This window comes from Gouania willdenowi, chromosome 6, assembly GCF_900634775.1.
Source record: "Gouania willdenowi chromosome 6, fGouWil2.1, whole genome shotgun sequence".
Classification (NCBI taxonomy): domain Eukaryota; kingdom Metazoa; phylum Chordata; class Actinopteri; order Blenniiformes; family Gobiesocidae; genus Gouania; species Gouania willdenowi.
This window is the reverse complement of record NC_041049.1, coordinates 53,180,074-53,203,657: the sequence shown is the minus strand read 5'-3', so window position 1 is coordinate 53,203,657 and position 23,584 is coordinate 53,180,074. Positions and strand designations below refer to the sequence as shown.

The following is a 23,584-nucleotide window of genomic DNA, read 5'->3' as shown; positions in this document are numbered from 1 at the left end:
TGTGTTCCATTCCTCTCCAGTTTTCAACCTCATAGTTCTCACGAACGCACCGCGGGAAACGGCTTGGGCGCACGTATAAAAATAAGACGTGATTAAAATGTCACCGTGGAGCAGGAGACGGGTCTGTGTGAGTGTGAGTGTGTTGCTCAAGGGCACAGTCATGTGGTCGGATGCTGGAGGTCTTGAACCCTGATCTCAGCCCGGGGCCCCTGCTGGCTCCGGGCGCCAGCTGACATGTCACTTCACACACAGGAAAACATAAATTACGCAGGGAAAAGTTGTCTAGCAGAAGAAGAAGAAGAAGACGCAGCAGCTCCATAGAGCCATAGAGTCCCGTCATGGCTCTCCGGTGACAAGTGGGGCCTGTTTTACACCTTCATTCTAAATAAGGAAGCGGCCTGACAGACATACGACCACACACCCAATTTGGGATCAGGATCGGCTGCACACCAGCACTTAGCTCTCCACACACTTGGCATTTGTCTCCTCTCTATCATCCTCCTCCTCATCCTCATCCTCATCATCATCATCATCATCACCACCCCAGCGGTGAAGTCACCATGATGTCATGCGGGGGATGCGGAGCTGAAAGCGGCTTTTTGGTGATCGGGTAGCGCACATCACAGCACAGGGCTCAGTCTCAGAGGAGAGAGAGAAAGAGAGAGAGAGGGGCGCGGAGGAGCTGCAAAACATGGTAATCACCACCACCACCACCACCATCATCACCAGCACCTCCACCTCCACCACCACCACCAGCATCTCCATCACCTGCTCCAGCTCTGCCGTCTCCTCTCCTCCTGAGCGCCGGGACTTGCGTTTCATGCCCAAAGCCCTGCTCTGCGCTCCCAAAATAACCCCCAGCCAGCATGCCGAAGGAAGCAAAACAAGAAGAGCGGTATTTTTAGGGTCATTAATTTCGACCACGTGGCCCGGAGGTAAACCGGATGGCCGTTGCGCAAAGGCTCCTCGTCAGTATGTCCTGCGAGGCCGGCACGCCGCACTGCTGGACGCTGACCGCGGTGGCTCTCCTGGGCTTTGTGCTGGGGATCGTGTCAGCGTACCCGGTACCGAGCAGCAGGACCAATGGCACTTTACTGGAGAGACGATGGGAGACCCTATTCTCCCGCTCTGTACTGGGGATCTCCGGGGAGAAACCGGAGCTGAACTGGGAGAGCGACTATCTGCTGGGCATCAAGAGAGTGCGGAGGCTCTACTGCAACGTGGGCATCGGGTTTCACCTTCAGGTCCTCCCCGACGGCAGGATAAACGGTGTACATAATGAAAACCAGTACAGTGAGTTACACCTCCACCAAATGTAATAATGCGATAGACATAAAGGAATAATGGAGGGTGAACATCAAGAAGCATGAGTCTGGGATGCCCCTCTATTATAATCTGCATGATCATATCTCTGTGGAAATCAGGGTGAGAATTGAAGACAAATCTGTGGAAGTATCCATCAGTGCTGATCCCCCCTCTGCCTTCATCCTCCTCCTCCTCATCCTCCCCCAGCTCAACCATCTCATGAATGTATGGACGCTTTTAGACACAACTTATTTTTACGCAGCCCCGGTGAGGGCGGTCCACGGACCAATAGCTGTGCACGTCCGCGCAATTTACTATCGCAATTAGTGCATCGCAACGAGCAGCGTGCGTGCAGAGAGGGATGCTGGATGGATGCTGATGATGATGGTGAAAGATGGAGATGATGAAGGATGCAGAACAAAAGGCTCGGCATGCTGCAGGGTTCCACCCATTATAGGCGCAGGGACAGGAGTGTGCATGGGTTCATGTCCTCTCTCTCTGATGATGATGATGATGATGATGATGTGGATGTGACGTGTCTTTGTCCACGTGCGTGTGTGTCAGGTCTGATAGAGATCTCCACGGTGGAGAGAGGGGTGGTGAGCCTCTACGGGATGGCCAGTGAGATGTTTGTCGCAATGAACAGCCGCGGGAGGTTGTACGCAACGGTAGGTGTTTCTGCTTAATCAGCTATTATTGCTCTGCTCCGCAATGTCACGTCCTGGTCCTGGAGCGAGGACGCACACCCTGCTTGGTGCTGTCAGAGCCTTTACTGTACCACACACACACACACACACACACACACACACACACACACACACACACACACACACACACACACACACACACACACACACACACACACACACACAAGGAGGCTCATGCGCAGTGTGCATGCGTTTTGAAAGCTGCATGTGTGTGTTCATTTCATCAGGAATTTATAAAGCTCTATTTAAAGCAAGTGCAGTGTTGGCCTATGGGTTGATAATGATGAGGTTAACAGATGCAGCTGTGTGCGTGCGTCTGTGTGTGTGTGTGTGTGTGTGTGTGTGTGTGTGTGTGTGTGTGTGTGTGTGTGTGTGTGTGTGTGTGTGTGCGTGTGTGTGTGTGTGTGTGCCTTACAGCAGAAGAGTAAATCGATTTAAGTGACACCACCAGAGGTGTAAAGAGTACTGATCCTTCAAGTACAAGTACTGTTACTTGATTGAAATTGTACTCAAGTACAAGTCAGTCATACATAAAATATTCAGTAAAACTTTACTTGAAGTTTTATACATAAGGCTGACATTACGCTGTCATCATTATGACATGACACCTGTCATTACCATGAATAAAGTGTCATGAAGGCTGTCATTATGTGTTCATTAGGTGTCGTTTGCTAAATTATGACACCTTTGGAGCTATGTTGGAATTTTTTGGGTTAGGTGGAGAGATCTAGTGGAGTCAGATAGGGTTAAGGTTAGGGTTAGGGTTAAGGTTAAGTAGGGTTAAGGTAAGGTTAGGTAGGGTTAAGGTTAAGGTTAGGGTTAAGGTTAGGGTTAAGGTTAGGTAGGGTTGGCGTTAAGGTTTGGTAGGGTTCGGGGTAACAAAGGGTTAGACTAACAAACAACACTTAATGACAGTCTTCATGACACCTCATTCATGCTAATCACATGTGTCTTGTCATAATAATAACAACGTGATGTCAGCCTTATGTATGAAACTTCAAGTAAAGTGTTACCAAATACTCAGGTACAAGTAAAAAGCAGCTCAATTAGATAGCACTAAAAGTAAAAGTTACTAGTTATTTTCACCCCCTATGTTTATTTATGGTAATAAATCTTGCCACGGTTCCCTTGCATACAGTAAATGTCTCATGTATTAACTTATAAAAGAAGAGACCAAATCTTACACAATTGGAACTTAGTTTATTTTCCACAAAGGCATCTGTATAAAATAAAAGGTTTGTCAAAATGTACAATTTCAAAAAAAATAAATAAAATAACATTGATTTATTCAATTCAAAATAAAAATAATTATCAGGCTCTAAGAATTATAGCTAAATGTATGGACTCTAAAACAATGCCATGTGGGTAACAACATAATAAGTAAAAACCCCAACATGAACCATAGAAAGTTAGTAAAATACCAAGCATTCAGTGCTGTTTAGGTGCGGTGCATTACGTTTAATCTGATTGGTAGGCTATGATGTGTTACATTTGATTGTTGTCTGGTCATTTCAGTTTTTGTAGATTCATGATGTCCGTTGATCATTTTAAAACAAAACAATAATAATTTACTCAGTAACGGTTGAGAGTAGAAATGTAAGTAATTATTTAACTTCTTTTAAAACGGACTTAGGCACAAGTAAAATGACTGATTTAGAAATATACTACAAAAAATACAAATACCCTTAAAAGAAACTCAATTACAGTAAAGTGAGTACTTGTAATCCGTTACTTTCACCTCTGGTCAGCACATTCTGTGAAGCAAATCCTCACCTACATTAACCATCAACAGGCTCCAAATAATTACAAATCTGAACAAAGACAATACCACATTACCTTTAAGTTATATATTTCCATTTGAACCTGAATTCCGACAGCTTTACATTAGCAAGCATAAAGGACAAAGAAGTGAAAAGCGAACCTTCAGCAGAAGCAGAGCCAGTGTTGGGTTAGTTAGGGCAGCCACCTGCTTTGACATTTGGCCTAGTGGGAAGGAGAGAGCAGTTGACAACGAGCAGTCCACATTGGGAACCACAGATCTAAAGACATCAGCTACGGAATGAAAGACAATCTTGTGGAAACAGAAAGAGGAGAGAGAAGAGAACACACCCAGACCAGGATTACCAGGGACTTAATTAGCTATCAATGTTGACACTTAAATGTTGGCAGTGGCTATCTGTACGGTTACCGTATCAATATACTGACATTCTATCCATACGCAGCGCCCCCTCATTGGCCACTTTAGGTCACGTGATACGTCAGTCATTGGCCAGTTTAAGTCACGTGACTAAGACTAAACCTTACCCTAACCCTAAAAATTGTTGCAATATAGGGTTATAACCTAATCCTAACCCTAAGATGCTACATAATACGTGTACTTTGGTAAACGCACCAATAGCACCGGGGGTTGTGCGTGCGGCAACCGTACAAATTGACACTTTTTAAATGTTTCAGGTAGCATAAACCTATAGCAGCATACCTAGAAAAAAGGTTGAGAAAGGCCTAAATATATGAGTCTGGAAATAACAACGTTCTGTGATAAAACTAGTTGGTCTCCCAAAAAAAATTTTTGTTCTTGTTTCCATAACTTAATGTTTTCTAAGGCTGCGTTCGAAATGTCATGCAAACGTACTGCTCATTCAGACGTCAAAATTAGTATGTAGTGCATTCACATTAGATAGTATGGAAAGATTTTGTACACAAGAAATACCTTGGATGTATACTATATCGGGACATTTTTTAAGTATGCACGATGGGCACACAAATCATACTCAACCACCTTATGATGCATTGTATGGAATATAAAATCGTCCTGGGACCGGCTTTAAGCTAAAAAGTGAAATACAAGAAGAGATGCTTTTGTTTTGAAAAGTGAAACATCCCCTTTTCAAAACAAAATAATCTCTTTTTGTCTTCTATTAGTTTTTAACGCTTTTGTAAATGGGGCTCTTGTTTTGAAGTTAACTGGAAGTTTTCTCAGGAGCATAATGGTGGGTCTCCGACATGTCGGCGAGTTTTATGGCTCAAATGACCACATGTTGATATTCTACTTGGTCACTTTCAAAGGCAGCGAATCAATGGAGATGTTTAGCCTCAGTGTGCTTCAGGTTTTTGTCGCTGTTGGTTCAAAATGTATCTTGGAATTATACTTCAGTGGGAACGTTCATCATCCTAATCATACAGTATAGTATATAGTAGACAGTGCATACTTTTTGTTGGTTTGCAGTGCATAGTACAAAGTGTGATATGTTCAAAACTGCCTATGTTTTTATTGAAGGAAAGGTTCAGGTTCAGGTTACCCGTCATTGCAGTAAGATGACTGTCCTTTTTACACACAAAACACGATGGCCCTCATTTACCAACCTTGCGTGAAAACAAGTGCAAATCTGAGGTCACATTGTGTCGTACGACAGGACCAACGTGGGACTTATGAAACATTCGTATCTGACCAATCCCAGCGCACCAATGATCAGGTGTTGATAATTACGCCCTTAAATATTCCCGGTTCGGAGGCTCCGCCCACTGAGGTTAAACAAACGCTGACAAAGCATCTTCACAGTTGAGTTGAAGAAAAACAAAGATTGGCTTTTCGGCAGTGTGAAAACTGGCATTAAAGGAGCTCATTCAAACGCTCTGTGGAAGAAAATAACAGAGGCAGTGTTGGAGCGAACTCGGGCTGAGATCTGAAATAAATTCTCAATAACTAACTAAACCAATGCCTAATGACGATTTAAATGAAATGTTACTCATCCACAGCCTAAACGCTGTAATCCTTGCTTTTTGATTCGAGACAATTCTTTACATTTTGGCCAACAAAAAGTATATGAGTCAGGCTTGCGAGAATTTGGTCAAGTGCACATCCTACGCTTAGATCTGAACATACGAACAGTTAACAATTCGACCGATTAAATTCATTACTTATTCTGATGAAATGGTTTTAGTTTTACCCCAATCAGTTTAGGAAGCAGGCTTGTATTCAGAGGGTCACCAGTTTGAATCCAGCCATGTCCATCACTGTGGGATGTTGAGCAAGTCCATTAACCATAACTGCACGTGTTGTACGTCACTTAGGATAAAAGTGTCTGCTAAATTAAATTGTATTGTTTAAAGCCAAAAAACACTTTTTTCTGCTGAAAACAAATGTATTTGTTATGAAGTGTTGTTGACTGTTTTAATGACATATTTTTGTCATAAAAAATGTAAGCGGGACTGCCCTCTATGGGTTGAAACCTAACTATTACAAACAAAGTTGGCTATGGGCTGAAAATGGTGCTTTGTGATGTTTTGGTGGCTTCTTACGTCATGGACTATCACTGTTGGCTCCGCCCCATCTATAAAAACTGTGCACCCTACTATCTGTGGCGAGTAGGTTGGATTGGAAGAGTTGTGTATATAGAGTGTTAAGTAGCGAGTTACTAGGGGTGTTGAAAAAAAAAAAAATCGGTTCAGCGATACATCGCAATATTATGTTGTGCGATTCTCGGCTCAATTCAAAATGCATCCATATTGATTTATTTTAATGTTTTATTTAAACGGGAAAGTCTTTTCCACTGCAGGAGACATTGTAACTACACAAAGAAGTGCTGAAACCTGGACATGTTGACCAGCTTGTGTTTATTCAAAAAAATCTAAAAATAAAGTACTAACTTTCTGCATTTATTTATTGTTTTATACATACTGTATACCTCAGTTAAGTTGCACTAAAGTCATGTTGAACTAAAGTCAAAGTTGGTTTAAAAGCCACAGGCAGATTGTATGTTATTTTTTATTGGCACATGGCATGTTAAAGCCATTGTTTTGAGTGTAAAATATGCCAATAAAATATATTTAATACATAATGTTTTCATGAAGGTGTAAACATTTACGGATTAGATGTTCCTTAAGTCATATATATATATAAAAAAAAAAATCACAAAATTGCCTTATACTTTAATATCGGGATATATCGTATCGTATTGTGACCTATGTATCGGGATATGAATCGCATTGCCAGATGCCAGGTAATACACACCCCTACTAGTTAGAATAGCTTAGATTGTTCTTTGGTTATTTTATAGTATAGACTGGGCGTGTCTTTAGTGCTGCAGAAGCCTCGCTCATAATAAAGGCACTTTTGGGTTTTTCGGGCCTAGACACATGAAAACCTCAGTGTTTAGTTACTCTTTAAACACCCTCATGACTCAAACCTAAACAAATTGTTCAGATGTTTCAGTCGCTTGAAACCGCTTCAAAGTTTGTTTTCATTTCCCCCCAAAAACTATCCGTTTAATGACATTTTTACGCATTGCATTGTGGGATGCAGCGTCCCATAAACGGATGCATAGGAGTATTTTGACTTTATTCTGATATCCCGAAGAACACCGGGAACAAACTAGAACAAAAATGTTCTAAATCTACGGGACTCCACATCCCACAATGCAATGCCTGAAAATGTCTACAAACGAAGTGTTTAGGGTGGAGATCTATAAGTTTTTCACTAAAATTACAAAATGCAAAAATTTTGGGTTATGGCTTTGATATTTACAAACACATTTCAGTCAGAAATTTTCAGGCTTTGTGCTTTGTGACAACTTTTTTAAGGAAATTTACTTCTGACATGATCTCCTGACATGTTTCAACTGCCAACTGTGAGTTTTCCTCAGAGGCATCTACTGATCGCTTTCATGTGTCCTTATGATTTCTTTCCGGGCATGGCCAACCCGAGAGCTCTCCCTGGCTGTCCACGCCCCCTGTCGTGACAGTCGAAACATGTCAGGAGATCAAAGTAAAGTACAAAATAAATTTCAGAGTAAATTTCAAAATCTATTTCAAATTTCTCCACACTTGTCACCAGACTGGCTGAACTGATTACACAACACAATTAGCACAATATGCATAACTATAACATCACATTGCACTCTCACCTTAAAAACAGTCGACTCTTCCTCACCCCTTCCATTTTCCTACCCTGACTCCCTCTCCCCTGTTCCCCCCTCAGCTAGGTGTAACACTGCCCTGTCTTTTTATATTCTCCCTATAATAAAGTGTTTCTTACCCTTCCTTGGGGAGGGCTGGTGATAAAACATGCATTGCATTTCATGTAGTGTTGACCTTTGACAGCATGTGCAGACAAGGCAAAAAAAAAAAATCAAAGTAAATTTTTTGAAAAAAAAATTGTTTGAATAAATGAAACCGTAACATATTATTTTAAAAAAGAAGACAAAATGAACTTGCTGGAATTATTTGTGCATTTCTTTCTAGTTACGTTGCTATGAAAATGAACGTGCATGCCAATGATCATGCTGTATTGTATCAGCCCGTAGCATCCGCCATATGTTTGATGTGTCAGTGTTACACTCATGGGATGATCTGACAAAATTAGCACTCTATATCTAAAAACTGCTGTGCATTCGTTTCATCCCCAAAATTAACATTAAAAAAAGTAAATGACAAAGTGTGTTTGCTGCAGTCATTTTGAGGATTTGACTGGTTTTGCTTTGAAGCAGAGCAGAGAGTTATAAATATCTTGATGTCCCAGGTGGTGGGGGAGGGAAAGTGTGTTTACTGGAGCCCCGCTGACACACGGCTGCTAGTTTGCTTGTTGCGGCTCACATATTTGACAGATAAAGTGTGAGCCGGTTATCTGTTCGTGAGTGATGAAGCGTTAGCCTGAGAGTAGCGTGAGGCTGATAAGAGATTGAATTAGGCCACATGGTCTCTGATGGAGAGGAGAGGCTTCATTTGTACTTTGCCAGCTCAGCACAAAGGACAAGTCAAGTTATTCCTTTCTGAACATCTCTGAATGTTGTGGCTGTCAATTCAATGATCTTAAAATAAAATAAAAAAAAAAGTTTAGAAAAAGTTTAGAATTTGTGAAATACTTTGAGGCGTTTATTATTCATATTTTTTTCAGCATAAATGTGTATATTAATAAGAACGTCATCACCTTAAGCTCGTCAAAAGGAGTCCTTTTGTTAAATGTGAAACTGAAATGAAAAAAAAACTTCATGTACTGTTCACGAAGAGATTATTATATAAAAACATTTTAGAGGCCTGTACTACGAAGTTGGATTTCCTCCTATCGCACTAACTTTTGGGATTTATTCGGCGTGTGCTGTACTACGATTCTGGCTAACTTCATACCGAGCTAAATCACCGTAGTAACTTAGGCTGAACGACTAACCTGGTTGAGAATATGTTTAGTGCTGGATAACATCTGAGCGAGTGCAAAAGCCCCGCCTCCTGACCAATCATTTTTTTTGGAAAATGACCTGCCCATTGCTAGAAGATCCTGATTGGTGTAGATCTGACAGCTGCACTTAGGAAAGAAAGATTATTAATAGATAAATGCATTCCTTTAATTTACTGATGACATCCTTTAGGAAAGGTATAGATTTACATCAGATGAACTGACCATGTTTATATCCAGTTTCATAGTACAGGGGCTCTCTGACGGAGAATGTTTGGTTAGGTGAAGCCCACTAATGGAGAGATATCCCGGAAATACTTACCCAGCTTTGTAGTACAGGCCCTAGATGTCATGGGCAGAGGTGTAAAGAGTACTGATGTATCCTACTCAAGTAGAAATACTATTACTTGATTGAAATTGTACTCAAGTACAAGTAAGTCATACACAAAATACTCAAGTACAAGTAAAAAGTGGCTCAATTAAATAGTGCTCAAAGTAAAAGTTACAATAGTTACTTTCACCCCCCAGGTTTATTTTTGGTAAGAAATCTTGCCACAGTCCCCTTGCATACAGTAAAAATTTTATGTGTAAACTTAATGTAGTTAATTTTCGTCTCCTATTGTCAGAAGTATGAGGAAATGGCCTTGACAGCAAAAAATTATTCTGTTTTAATATATTTCAAGGAAATAGTATTTTATTGAGCAATAGTACTGTTAGTCTGTGGTAAATTTGTCCAAAGAATAGCCTAAAAAGAACTGGGAACATTTCACGATTATTTTTTAAATTAATTATTCAATCTTTCCGAGTACCCCCTGCAACGTGGTCCTGTACCCCTAGTGGTACATATACCCCTGTTTGGGAACCACTGCTTCATACACAGAGCCCAGAGTGTCCTTATTGAACAGGACACTATCAATGTTGGGACGGTCATATGATGATTTTCATTTATTTACATGTGTTTTCAGTGAAAGCAGTGGGCTGTGTTTTTAATTCATTTTCAGTTTTAAATCTTCACATGATCAAGAGTCTTCAGGCAAAAACAATGCAAACAGATGTGCCAGTAAATAAGTAAAAAAAAAACAAAAAAAACAAACAATCCTAAAAACTATTACTCATTTGCAGCTCCAGACACATTTTAGTTATGTATTTATTTAACCATGGGGGCTAACCATGGCCAACCACACTTCTCATTTTCGGACTCCATCGAAGTATTGATAACCTGAAGCCACACACCAAATTTGGTTATCCTCTCCAAAACGGTTTCTGAGAAAATCTGTCTCCTTTGAAGATACCTCGAACATAGTAAAGAAAATCAGAATAAGGGCAATAATTCCAAAAAAAATAATTGCACACTTCTCATTTTCAAACTCCATCAAGGTATTAATACCCTGAAGCCACACACCGAATTTGGTTGTCCTATCTTAAACGGCTTCTAAGAAAATCAGTCCCCTTTGAAGATACCTCAAACATAGTAAAGAAAAACGGAACAAGGGCAATAACTCCGGAAAAAATAATTGCGCACTTCTCATTTTCAAACTTCATCAAGGTATTGATAGCCCGAAGCCACACCCTGAATTTGGTTACCCTATCTTAAACAGTTTCTGAGAAAAGCTGTCTCCTTTAACTCGGAGCTCAAACCTAAATCCCACTTCCACACTTAGTGGTGGGGGATAATAATATAATCATTCTATATCTTTTATTTTCTATTGCATAGCTGCCTTTGGAAAGCACTTTGTAACATGTTTGCACTGTAAATAAAGTTTATTATTATTATTACTATTAGTAGTAGTAGTTAATGTTGAGTTGTCGTTAAATCAAACTGGTACCAGAGGATATTTACATAAAAAAAGAAGCTATAGAGCAGATCTGAGCTACTAGTTTATATGTGAGTTGTTTGATTTTCATTAAACAAAAGCTGAATATTTGACTCGTCTGTTTTTTCTGTCTCCTGGTTCTTTCCAGACAGTCTTCCACGACGAGTGCAAGTTCAAGGAGAGCTTGCTCGCAAACAACTACAACGCCTACGAGTCTCTGAGCTACAGAGGCTCCTACATAGCACTCACCAAGCATGGCCGTGTAAAGAGGGGCAACAGGGCCACCACTGCCATGACTGTAACGCACTTCCTACCCCGAATATGATGAGGAAAAAACTGGCAATAACTTATTTGCACATGTGGATTGTTTCCCAGGTAACAGAAAAAAACAATTATATACGTACGTACAAAACACAAAATGGACTGTAAAAGGAAGAAATACAGCTATATCTGACAGTATTTATTGAGACAATATATGTATATTTGGGTTGCTTTCTTTGTATTAGAAGTTCTGAAAATGCCATTCTTTGCTGCTTTTATGATTTTCTTGATTTTATTTAATTTTTTAATTTTATTTTTTGTCCTCAGAAGGGGACGTCCCCTCAGTTTTTATGGGTGCTTGCTGGAATTAGTTGATCTACTGACTGACTTTTACTTTGTTACCTCAAAACACCATAACCTGAGACGCTTATGTAGAAAAAAGAGAAACATGCATGAAAAAGATCCTCAGAGGGAAATGCTTGTTTACGTACTTGTTCGTTTTTACTGTTAAATCTATTTGATTGTCTCTATCACTGTCAGGGCAAAATATGGCACTGGGTTTTTTTCTTGCTTTGTCATGAGGTGGCGGCGGTGCCTTGAATTCCTCTTTACGGCTCCCTTACCCTCGCCTGCAAGAACAGAACAGAAGAGTGGTGCTCGAGTCAGAAATAGGAATGATACACGAGTCATCGCTCAGCTCAGACACCTCCAGGGGGAAGGGGGGGTTAGCCCAATTCCTAGCAGGCCACAAGTTTCTCTGGTTCATTTTCTTTCCATAATGAAATCATTTAGGTAAGTGAGACTCCTCCATGCTGCACAGAGGAGCTCTCTTTATTTATATGGAAACAAAGTTGCCAGTCAGCACTTGATCCGTGCCAATTCTGCTCATTACACCCAACGGAGTCTTGACAATCCTGGGTTATATTTTCATAAATCTGGTGAGAATGTGTACTGTATGCATAAATGTGCATTTATTTTACCTAAGTATGTGGAATTGTTCAGTTTTTGATATGCCTGATTTGAACTTGTGTGTCATGACGTCATAGATCTTTCATCCGACCCAACCTATTGTTGCTGTAAGAATCTTTTTAATCGGGATTGATTTGCTCGACAGTCACACCGGTTTGATGATGTTTGGCACTGAAAATAACGTATTTATGCAGACGAAGCTTCAAAGAGTCGTTAAGTAGCCAACCAACTGTAAATAGGACAGTTTGCTGAGGTAATGTTAAAAATATAAATGCTCCACTTTGGAAAGGAGTGATCCTGGACTCTGTTAAAAAAAAAAAGCTATAGATGAAAGAGATGATAAGTGTGTCTGATATTTAGACAAAGTGGTTCTTGTGCATTAAACCCAGGTTTTTAAGCTATTTATGCATCCTGCAGATTGTTGACTGAGTGCTATAGCAGGACTTTCTGTGAAGGGGAGGATGAGATAAGATAAGATAAGATAAGAAGCATTGTTTAGAACCAAAGGCTTGTCAGGCTTTGTGTATGCAGCAGCGTATCATACTTGAACTCAGAAACGCTCTTCCTCTCTTCCGATACTGTAATTTAACATTCTGTGAACATTGGAGGGGGTGAATGGAGGGAGAAGCAGATGGAGAGGACTTACACGAGGACTTGGCATGTGGCATTGATTGTTTGTTTAACTTGGCGAGGATGTTGACAATGCAGGTTGAAATAGTTGTCGTGTGGAGGCCCCTCGCTAGTGGGCTCGCAGCACAATAGATGCGCCTCAGCCATTTTAGTAACAAGGTCAGAGATGAGTTTATGTGCTTGTCATCCAGGAGATGTGTCTCTCTCTTCCTTCCCCACCCCAGCTCCTCCCTGTTAAACAAATACATGAAAGGTTGCTTTGAAATGTGCAATGCAGTGGGAGGTTTGTTGACTAGACCAACGGTCTGCAACCTTTACTTTCAAAGGAGCCATTTTGGCTCATCTCACCTGGATTAAAGTCCTTGCAGAGCCAAAAAAATATACCTTCTCAATGAAGACATACAGTGTATAAAATTATATATATAGTTAAGGTTATTTTGAATAATATCTAAACAAGATGTCATTTTTAGTTAATGTACTCGTAGGGCTACAAAAATGAATTTGGTAACACATGATCATTTCTTGCCAAATATTAAACATAAGCTGGCACGTTGGCAGTTAAATTAATTTTTCCCCACACAATTGAAATCTCTATTTTCTTCCAGAATAGTCTTTTTTTGTTTCGTTTTCTTACTAGGGATTTAAAATATAAGGTTAGCCACAGGTGCAAGGAAAGTTGATAGGAGGTGAAGTAGGAAGGTGGCAGAGTTATTGCACAATGGGATTTATTTTCTATCATGATTTTTTTGTGTGTGTGTCAAACTATAGGGAGCCATTGCAAAAGAGTCAAGGAGCCACAGGTTGCTAAACGATAACTAGACTATGACTAATTTAAAATAGGCAGTGGCTATCCGTACGGTTGCCGTATCAATATACCGACATTCTGTCTGTACGCAGCGCCCCTCATTGGCCAGTTTAGGTCATGTGACTTAGACTAAACCTAAACCTAACCTTAAGACCCTACATACTTGTACTTTGGTAACTGTACCAATAGCACAGTTGTACGTACGGCAACTGTACGAATAGACACTGTCTTAAAAAAAACACGTGAATGAAAACTATACTAAAATATATTGATATTATCTTTAATCCTCCTATTAGCCTTGTGGTCACATTCAGTGTTCATCAATTAAAAATTAATCGTTTTTTTTTTCTTTACATTTCATGACTTTTCCTAATTTGATGGGTACAATTGATTAAGCATAACCTTATCATGATGATATGTTTTTTAATGTGCTGAACACATATTGCACACATTAGTGTTCATCCGCTGTTAATTTGACCCCAAGCTGTTTTAGATGTGCAACAGAACCCCAGGGCTAATGTGTTAGTCATATTTGAGGATAATATGAGGGTTAAATAATAAAAAGCAAAACTACAATTTCGTCACGTGGGACAAAATCCAATCAGAGCTCATGTGATCATGTTATATTTTGCATTGATCACGTCTAATGTCTGTGTGTATTTACAAACTTTAACACTATCCAATATCAGGTTGATCAATGCTAATTTAATCTTTAAAAATGCATTAACTCTTATATTTTAGTCGACTATGTATGTTACTGATTTAGTTGACAAACTAAACTATAACTGAAATAGTCCTGATGACTAACTTTCGACTAAAACTAACTTGTATTTTAGTCAAAAGACTATGAGACATTAGTGCAATGAGAGCATTTCAGATGACACACACGTGCAAATACTTTAAAAGCTAAAGGAGGGAAATTTTTCGGCTCGAATCAAACAACCAACTTAGTCAAATATAGGATTCTGGAAGATAAAATGTCATATGTGAAAAATGACTGTAACACCCTGACGAAGTGTCTGTGAGCTGTTGTCCTTTAAGCTCCTGCTTTACTACAGTAATACAGATGTGCAGTATCAGTGTGTGTGTGTGTGTGTGTGGTACGCATATGTGTGTGTGTGTTCTTCTGAACACAACCCTGTCATGTTCTGCCAAAGTGAGGAGGGCTGAGCTGGTTTCAGATCAGTTTACCTTGAGTCAGGAATAATGGGTCATTGTGTGAAATCAAGAGAACAGGAAGAGAGAGAGAGAGAGAGAGAGAGAGGGAGGAAACAGAGAGAACACCGAAGGATGACAGGAGGACAAATGGTCCGAGCTGATGTAGCAAAAATGGCCACGAAAAATATAGAGTAAAGAATCAAGTGCTTCCATAAGTAGAGGGAGTGAACAGATCTGTCTGCTGGACTGAATACTGTGAAGACAGCTGCTCAACTCCCTCAGGTTTAAATGCTGAGTCAGCACCACTCACATCACCACTGAGCGTGGGAACACTTTACACACAGTTCCTCATTTACTATAATTCAAGCTATTTGCTTTTGTTTGTTTGTTTGTTTGTTCACGTATTACCACTGTTACTGAATGTGTCATGTAGTCACTATGTGCTGCAGTTTGGGTCATTTCAAAAACTCTGAATGTGCACTCACTCACTCACTCACTCACTCACTCACTCACTCACTCACTCACTCACTCACTCACTCACTCACTCAGATCATTGGAAGTAGCGCTTGAAGCTTTATTTTGAAAGGTCTGATTTTATGGAAGTGAGAAAGGAGATATTTTTTAAGGTTGAGCAGTTTACTGAAGAAGCTATGAGAAGTAATTATTTTGTGATGAATTAGTGCATGGTTTTCAACCTTGGGGTCGTGACCCCATGTGGGGTCGCCTGAAATGCCCAGTATTAATTAAATTTAAAAAAAAAAATCACTGATTAAATTATATACTTAATTTTATTGTACAGTATGTATTTATTTTTATTTATCTATTTTGCACAATTAAAAATCACAACACATAATAACACAGAAATAGATGCTTTTTCCAAATTAAAAACACGATACATAATCTCAAACAACTGTATTCTCTACTTTCACTTTCTCACATATCAATCTAGTTCAAATCAAATGCAGAATAAAAATATCAAATATAAATTTAAAAAATGAATTTTAGAGAAAATGAAAAAGAAAATTGTGATATAAAATTGGGGTCACGACCCGAAAAACGTTGGGAACCATTGAGTTCTGTGTGTGTGTGTGTGTGTGTGTGTGTGTGTGTGTGTGTTGTTTCAGACTACACTGACAGCACAGCTTTGATTCGAGTGTGGAGATAAGTAAATAAAAAGTCACAAAGGTTCCAAAGCTATGCAGGGAAATGTTGCATTTGACAGCCTAAAAAAAGCTCATCAGACATTAGTAGCAGACTTCACTGTTACAACACTGATCAGCTCTGACGTAGCAGTAGCTGAGAGGAGAACAGAGAAACATCCATCCTCTGCATCCCTGATCTCTCTATTGTGCATGCAGACATGTGATTGGACGAGAAATGTCTTACCACTCAGATTAAAGATCCACACTCAGAATATTGGACTATTGTGTGTGTGTGTGTGTGTGTGTGTGTGTGTGTGTGTGTCGCTGCCTTTGTGTTTCTCTCTCAGTTTTCTATTCCTGCACTGAGGGTAGAGTGCTTCCTCTTAGTCCCCCCCCCCTCCTCTTTTTTAACATATACCTCACCTTCTGCCTTAGTTCTGATTATTGAAATGATTGTAAATTAGTTTGGAACGACAGACTTCTCCAATCATTTGTTTCTGAAAATAAAATATGATGACGAGTATGAGTAAAATGCTATATTACAAATGGTTTTCCTTTTATTTTTGTACGTATGTGCTGTGCACAGCAGTCAACTGTATTCCTGAGATGAGAATAAAGATGTTTTGTAAAAAGAAGTTTGGAGTGAGTCATTTCCAAGCACAGGCTTTACATCATACAGTATATACAGAGACATATGGGATGCCCATTGTAAAGTTGTGCGTGCTAAAATAAACAGCATCATTTTGCCACATTTAGCGACAAACCACGTTGTAAAAAAACTTAAGTGAATTTTGTGATATTTTTTTCCTCATGAAAATATGTCAATATTAAATCTAAATGTTAAATATTGAATCAAAATCTTAATTCTAAATCAAAATTTTACATCTAAATTTTAAATTTAAATGTTAAATTCAAATCTTAAATCTAAATGTTAAATATTGAATCCAAAATTATGTTAAATCTCAATGTTACATTTAAATGTTACATTTAAATATAAATGTTAAATGTAAAGCTTATAACTAAATATTAAATCAAAATGTTAAATATCAAATCTAAATGTTAAATTTAAATCTAAATATCAAATGCAAATGTTGAATTCAAATCTTAAATCTAAATCTTAAATATTAAGTCCAAATCTATGTTAAATCTAAATGTTACAACTAAATATTTCATTTAAATATAAATGCTAAATGTTAAATCAAAATTTAAATATTACATCTAAATCTAAATGATACAACTAAATATTTCATTAAAATATAAATGCTAAATGTTAAATAAAAATTTAAACATTACATCTAAATGTTAAATTAAAATCTTAAATTAAAATCTTAAATCTAAATGTTAAATATTGAATCCAAATCTATGTTAAATCTAAATGTTACATCTAATTGTTACATTTAAATATAAATGACAAATGTTCAATCCAATTGTTAAATGTAAAGCTTATATCTAAATGTGGAATCTAAATGTTAAATATAGATATTAAACATTAAATCAAAATTTAAATGTTATTTGCTCTGAATATGATCAAAAGTTAAAAAAATAAAAATAAAAAAAATATCACATGTTGCTAAAATTGGCAAAAAGTTGTCATTACAGACATGGACACATTTGTTGTCAAAGAAAGAAAAGCTTGAATTGATCACTGACAAAATTGATAATAAAAAATCGTCAGTTATCATTTTGTGTCTTTCTTTCTTTGATGGAAGGATACCATCACATCTGTATAATTAAAACTAAAGAGTTTCAGTGAAATAACTAAAGACATGTTGAAGTGATTTTCATGAGCAAGTCTCTGGCGCCCTCGTGTGGTAATAATGCTGATTTCTCTAATATTATCCAGCCATGTTTTCCAAATTTCAACATTTGTTTGCGCTTCCTGGTTCTCCAGGTTTTTATTTAAATTAGATTTTTTGTTGACCAATCTTTTGTGATTTGAGGGAATTTTCACATTAACAATGACTGCAGTCACGTGGTATAAACATGGGAAAACTGTGAGTCCTGCAAATATTGTGAAGTTTCATTATAGTTTTGAGGGACTGAGATATTTACAACAGCTTCAGTTGGTAATTTACACAAATATTCATGTTTCATCTGTCATCTATTTGACCCACTGTACTGGGTCAAATATCACTGTCCACTGTCGTGAATGATTGTCGTCAGGGAATCATCAGCACTTCTCCATCTTTGGACTCCTGATGTAGACATACAGTATGTAGCTTAATATATAAAGAACTACACAAAGGAAAAATTCCCCTCATCAATCTGTGAAGTTAGTTCTGATCTCATGTTTAGAAACCGTGTTCATGTTGTCGAGTATAAAGTAGTTTGTTTTTGTTGACTACATTTAGTTTTGTAATAACTAATAACTAGTCTAGGGACCCACACCTGGTCTCACCCTGGGACCCACATTTTGCCATGGTCATTAAATTGCAACCCACTTTTTTTTTCTTTTTTTTTTCTTTTTTTTAGAATTCAACCAACCAAATTTAGTTTTGGGTCCAGACCCACCAGTTGAGAATCGCTGAACTAGACTATGACAAGTAAACTCTTGTGCTTTATATTTTACTCTACTATAACAGATTCAGGCGATTAAAATCTTGATGTTATTGAGTTCAGTGTTTCTCAAATGGGGGTACATGTACCCCTCGGGGTACGCAATGGCACTACAGGGGGTACAACAGGGTAGGAGAGAGAGAGAGAGAGAGAGAGAGAGAGAGAGAGACAGAAAGTGGAATATTAACAAATAAAGCATCAGTCTTGAGATGACAAGAAATGGTAAAAACTATAAAAATACATTCATGCAGGAGCCACTAAATCAGTGTTTTTTTTCAAACACACAATCTTAAACAACTGTATTTCTATACTTTCACTTTGTGAAATATGAATCTAGTTCAACTAAAATACAGTTTTAAAAAAATATATATCTGAGCTCAAACATGATCAAAAACTAACTCTGGAATAAAATGTCTTTGGGGTGGCCAGAAATCTTTGATATGAAAATGGGCTCACGATCCAAAAAAGGCACTAAATACTGTTTCTTTCCACTTATTTGCACAATGAGATCCTTTAAAATGTGTGTTATTACTCATTCATTCCATCATTATGATCTATAGTTGTTTTTAAATAGTTTTCTATGAGGACAAAGGGGGTACTTGGATTCAGACATAAGAGAAAAAAGTTTGAGAAGCACTGATTTAGTTGACTAAAACTAGACTATAACTGAAATAATCCTGATGACTACATTTGGGCATTTCAGTCAAAAAGTCTAAGACTAAAATGGTGAAACTCACCGCTGTGCATGACTACGACCTGTTTTTAAACTTTCCAGAGGAAGTCAAGTCCCAGTCTCGCTCATCTTTACACCTTCTCTATTGTTACTTTTTTAGTTTCTATCCATACAAGACAAATAATAGGAAAGTATTGGGTTGTTCTGTTCTCTAAAAGCATCTCCTCGGTTTAGGTCAACAAGCATTTCATGGAAAAAACAGGTGAGCTTGAGTCATTTTTGGTCAATGAGTCAGCTAGTTTATTGACCCTCTGTTTAAATAGACCTGTTGGACTTTCTCCTCCTCCAGAAGCGGCCCATACACACCAACCCTGAGCTTTAGTGCTTGCACTGGTCCCCTCATCCCCACTGATCATGCAACCAGCTCCCTTCCTTCTCATCCTGATTGCTGTTCATCTGCCCGTGAGCTGCAGACCCAGGCTCCAGGTCGCTGAGCGGCCTGTGCTGCAGCAGAGCAGCAGGAACACAGGGTCACCTCTGAGACGCCTCTTCATATGGGTGGAGAAAAAGCACCATCATGGAAACTCTCTGAGTGAGTTGTGTTCTAAATGCAAGCTTTCTACATGGTCTGTCTAATTTAAGTGTGTTCTGGCATGTATATATTATTACATACAGTAAAAATATTACAGTAAATACAGTAAAATACACCCCTGCCTGAAGAGGTGGAAAGAGTACTGATATACCCTATTCAAGTAGTACTGTTACTCCATTGAAATTTTACTCAAGTACAAGTAAATCCTATATAAAATACTCAAGTACAAGTAAAAAATAGCTCAATTAAATGGAACTCAAGGTAAAAGTTACTAGTTATACTTTTACCGCCCATGTTTATTTTTGGTAATAAATCTTGCCACGGTTCCTTTGCATACAGTAAACATTGCATGTATAAACTTAAAAAGGAAGAGACCAAATCTTGCACAAAGGCATCTGTATAAAATAAAAGTTTTGTCAAAATGTACAATTCTTGGAAAAAAAGTGCTTTTCAAGAAACTCAAAGACACTTTACAGGTTAAAAACAACAACAGCAAATACAGTGATTAAAACAAAGAAATAATAAATAAATAAATAAATAAATAAATAAATAAATAAATAAATAAATAAATAAATAAATAAATAAATAAATAAATAAATAAAAAGAACTATGAACTCTAAAACTTTGGCGCTGTGCTTTACGTTTAATCTGGTTGGTCAGCTATGATGTGATGCTTTTGACTGATGTCTGGGTAATTTCATTTCATTTATTTGTAGTTTCTCAATGTCTGTTGATCATTTAAAAAAAAAAAAATATATATATATATATATATATAATTTACTCAGTAACGGTTGGGTGTAGAAATGTAATGAATTACTTCACTTCTTTTAAAACGTACTTAAGTACAAGTCAAATTACTGATTTAGAAATATACTCAAAAAACTACAAGTTCACATAAAATCAACTCAATTACAATAACACAAGTATTTGTAATCCATTATGTTCACCTCAGCCTGCCTGTTTATTTCAGTTGTCCTGCCAGTGAGAACAGCTACAAACTACGTTGTGTCAATATTTGACTTGAAGAGAAAACGCTTCCTCTGCATGGACTCAATGGGGGAGCCGTACAACTCAGTGAGTACTTGGCTCAGGGCGACCGTGGCTCAGGTGGTAGTGGGTCATCTTCTGATCGAGAGGTTGGGGGTTCGATCCCACTACCTGACTATGTGTCGAAGTGTCCTTGGGCAAGACACTGCTCCCAGTGGTCGGCTAGCGCCTTGCATGACAGTCCTGTCCCACTGGTGTGTGAATGTGAGAGTGATTGGGTGAATGAGCTGATATGTAAAGCGCTTTGAGACTGCTTCAGTGTGGTGATAAAGCACTATATAAAATGAAGTCCATTTACTTTATTAAAACTAGGTTTTTGATGTTGGCTTTGATTATCAGCAGAGAAAACATAGATTATTTTACATTTATTATCACTTTCCTCCCATATAGAGGAAGATGGAGCAGAGGGATTGTCTCTTTCAGCACAATTGGTCGGCCAACCACCAGAATGTGTTTACCCTTTTGAGCGGTGGCCGACTACTACAACTGGAGAGAGTCAAGAACCAAGCGGCTCAGCGAGAGCCTCCTGAACCCTCCTCAGCCCTGCTGGAGAGACTCCTTATCCCCTTGATGAAAAGACAGAAAAGGAGCGATCAGGTGGACCCCTCTGATCCGTTACGGACAGAATCACATCCGACTAAGGATCTGAAAGACGTGGAGCAGAGTCTACCCGAACAGGACCAGGCCGGTGCTGTGTCCAAAGAGACCATCACCTCCTGTCATGACCCGTTACGGGTTCTACAGCCCAACGCGCCCATCAGTCCGGTCAAAAACAATATCGCAGACCAGGCCAGTGAAGTGTCCAAAGAGACCATCACCTCCCTTGATGAGCCGTTACTGGTTCTACAGCTCAACGCGCCCATCAGTCCAGCCGAAGACAATACCGCAGACCAGGCCAAACAAGAGTAAAGACACTGAACTTAGGTTTGAAATGTGAAAAGGATGTTCAGTCCAGCATGGAGGGAACAGGTCCTGTCAGACATGTTGCTGTTTGATGGAAAGCCACTGAGTAACTTGCAGAGATGCAGAAGTCACAGAAACGAGAGCCCAGTCTGTCCTGTCAAAGCACTAAACATTTACCAACTCCTGAGAGTGAAGCACAATGAATACCCTTCATTTCAAAGTTCCTCTCAAACATTGTGTTGAACCTGGTTACATAACAGTGGCCTGGGAAGGCTCCCTGTTTGAACTACACATGACGGAGGAGTTTGGTAACATTGTACTACTGTACTGTTGGCCTTTCACCTCATTTCTCAGTTAAAATTTAATCAAAGTGCCAGATGCATTCATATCTCTTCAACATACAGTATGTGAAAATGCGTAATCTGGTTCACTAACATGGAAACAAAGAGGCATTCGCCATGTATGGCAGTAGGTAGTGGGAATAGGTCAGGTGCTGGACACCAACAGCCACAGCAGCAGTGAAAGTTATTTATTTATTGAAATGTGTTCCAAACTCTATTTCTGACCTGTTTTAGTATTTACTGTATATATTTTGTGATAGGACATTTTTTTTGTGGAAGTAAATAAAACATATCATCTCTGTACAGCATGTTTCATTTTATTTGCAATTTAGATGTTCAAATGTAACAGAGAAGATCTACTTGGGTGGTTCGAAATAAAGCTGATGGTATGAAGAACATACTATGCATTGCAAACATGGATGATATTGTAACATATGGTGTGGATTGTTTCATTCAGCTGGAATGAGTCTCTGTTAGTACAGAGACGCCCAACAGCAGACAGAGGAAATTACCTTTAATACACACAGTCATAACCTCCCTGGGGATGCGCCCCACAGTTTGAGAACCATTGATATAATCAATTCTGTGACTCTTACCAGATCGAGACAAGAACACAAACCTCTGTCAAGCACCTCCTCTTTACCAGTTCTTGGCAGTTATCTGGATCAGTGATCATGGTCATGATGATCATTCACACTTTAAAGAAACTTCTAACCTCATAAAATAAAGATAAAGTTGGTCCAAACATAAGGGCACCCCCATTTTTTTTTTTTTTTTTTTTTTGAAAAAGTGTGATGAAGATTTGGGTAAAAGAGGGTGGGATAATTGTGGAACAAACTCAACAAAATGGAGTCAATATTCATAAAGATCAGGCACTCAGAGATTAATTTTTGATTTTATTTGAAAGATAGGGATTTTTGGATTCCTAAAAATTGAACCAGAATCAGTATATTGATCCAGATACACTCCAAAACTTTATGGAATCATGCATAACATAGGGTCTATCTATGATTAAAAGTATTTTAACTAGTTTTGATGTAACAAACAAACGCTGGTGAAAGTTTTGCCTCCTAGGCTGAGGTAACAATTAACATTACAAGGTGTGAAAATTCGCTTTCTTCAGATTTCTGAAAGAAATTAATGGATTTCAAAGATACACATTATCAAATCATTAATCTGGGTTTACAAAATACTTCAAAAGTAGTACAAATAAACAAAGAAAGAAAAAACAGGTCTGAAAACTTCCAGTAACAAATGTGACCTGTATACACACGTTTACAGTCAAGGATAATCCAACCAGAACTAATTTTCCTCAAAGAGTTGCAGCCAAAATGCCAGATTTCAAAAGGAGATACAAGACCAACAGCTGAACAAATAACATCTGAAATCTTTACACTGTGGTAGTTTGTTAGCTAATGCAGTGGAATTATACACAACTTCTGCATCAAACAGCGAGGCATGGTGGTGGTTCCATCAAGTCTAAAGCTGCCTTTCTGCCAATTAAGAGATTTGG

General features: G+C 38.5%; 2 protein-coding genes across 3 annotated transcripts; both read left to right on the top strand.

Annotated features, from left to right (window-relative positions):
• Positions 1-134: 134 nt before the first annotated feature.
• On the top strand, positions 135-19,640 carry LOC114464358 (fibroblast growth factor 4B-like). Of its 2 annotated transcripts, XR_003674185.1 has the most exons (4): positions 135-1,293; positions 1,870-1,973; positions 11,143-11,369; positions 19,538-19,640. XR_003674185.1 is itself a non-coding variant. In XM_028448455.1 (3 exons), the coding sequence occupies exons 1-3, from the start codon at positions 945-947 to the stop codon at positions 11,317-11,319; spliced, it is 630 nt and encodes a 209-aa protein (XP_028304256.1). In that variant the 5' UTR covers positions 136-944; the 3' UTR covers positions 11,320-13,789. The 2 variants fall into 2 exon arrangements, 1 of the variants encoding a protein (XP_028304256.1); XM_028448455.1 differs by lacking the exon at positions 19,538-19,640 and having other exon boundaries at positions 136-1,293; positions 11,143-13,789.
• On the top strand, positions 19,603-22,326 carry LOC114464260 (fibroblast growth factor 23-like). The gene is made up of 3 exons (XM_028448309.1): positions 19,603-19,780; positions 20,751-20,854; positions 21,218-22,326. Exons 1-3 carry the CDS (start codon positions 19,603-19,605, stop codon positions 21,734-21,736), a joined length of 801 nt encoding a protein of 266 aa, XP_028304110.1. The 3' UTR covers positions 21,737-22,326.
• The last annotated feature ends 1,258 nt before the right edge of the window (positions 22,327-23,584 follow it).

What these genes read in the sequence shown, in the direction of transcription:
- LOC114464358 (XM_028448455.1), top strand. Translation starts at nt 945, where the DNA reads ATGGCCGTTGCGCAAAGGCTCCTCGTCAGTATGTCCTGCGAGGCCGGC. An exon ending in ACATAATGAAAACCAGTACA is followed by an intron (nt 1,294 to 1,869) that starts GTGAGTTACACC and finishes CGTGTGTGTCAG; the next exon opens with GTCTGATAGAGATCTCCACG. An exon ending in GCGGGAGGTTGTACGCAACG is followed by an intron (nt 1,974 to 11,142) that starts GTAGGTGTTTCT and finishes GGTTCTTTCCAG; the next exon opens with ACAGTCTTCCACGACGAGTG.
- LOC114464260 (XM_028448309.1), top strand. Translation starts at nt 19,603, where the DNA reads ATGCAACCAGCTCCCTTCCTTCTCATCCTGATTGCTGTTCATCTGCCC. An exon ending in CCATCATGGAAACTCTCTGA is followed by an intron (nt 19,781 to 20,750) that starts GTGAGTTGTGTT and finishes TGTTTATTTCAG; the next exon opens with TTGTCCTGCCAGTGAGAACA. An exon ending in TGGGGGAGCCGTACAACTCA is followed by an intron (nt 20,855 to 21,217) that starts GTGAGTACTTGG and finishes CCTCCCATATAG; the next exon opens with AGGAAGATGGAGCAGAGGGA.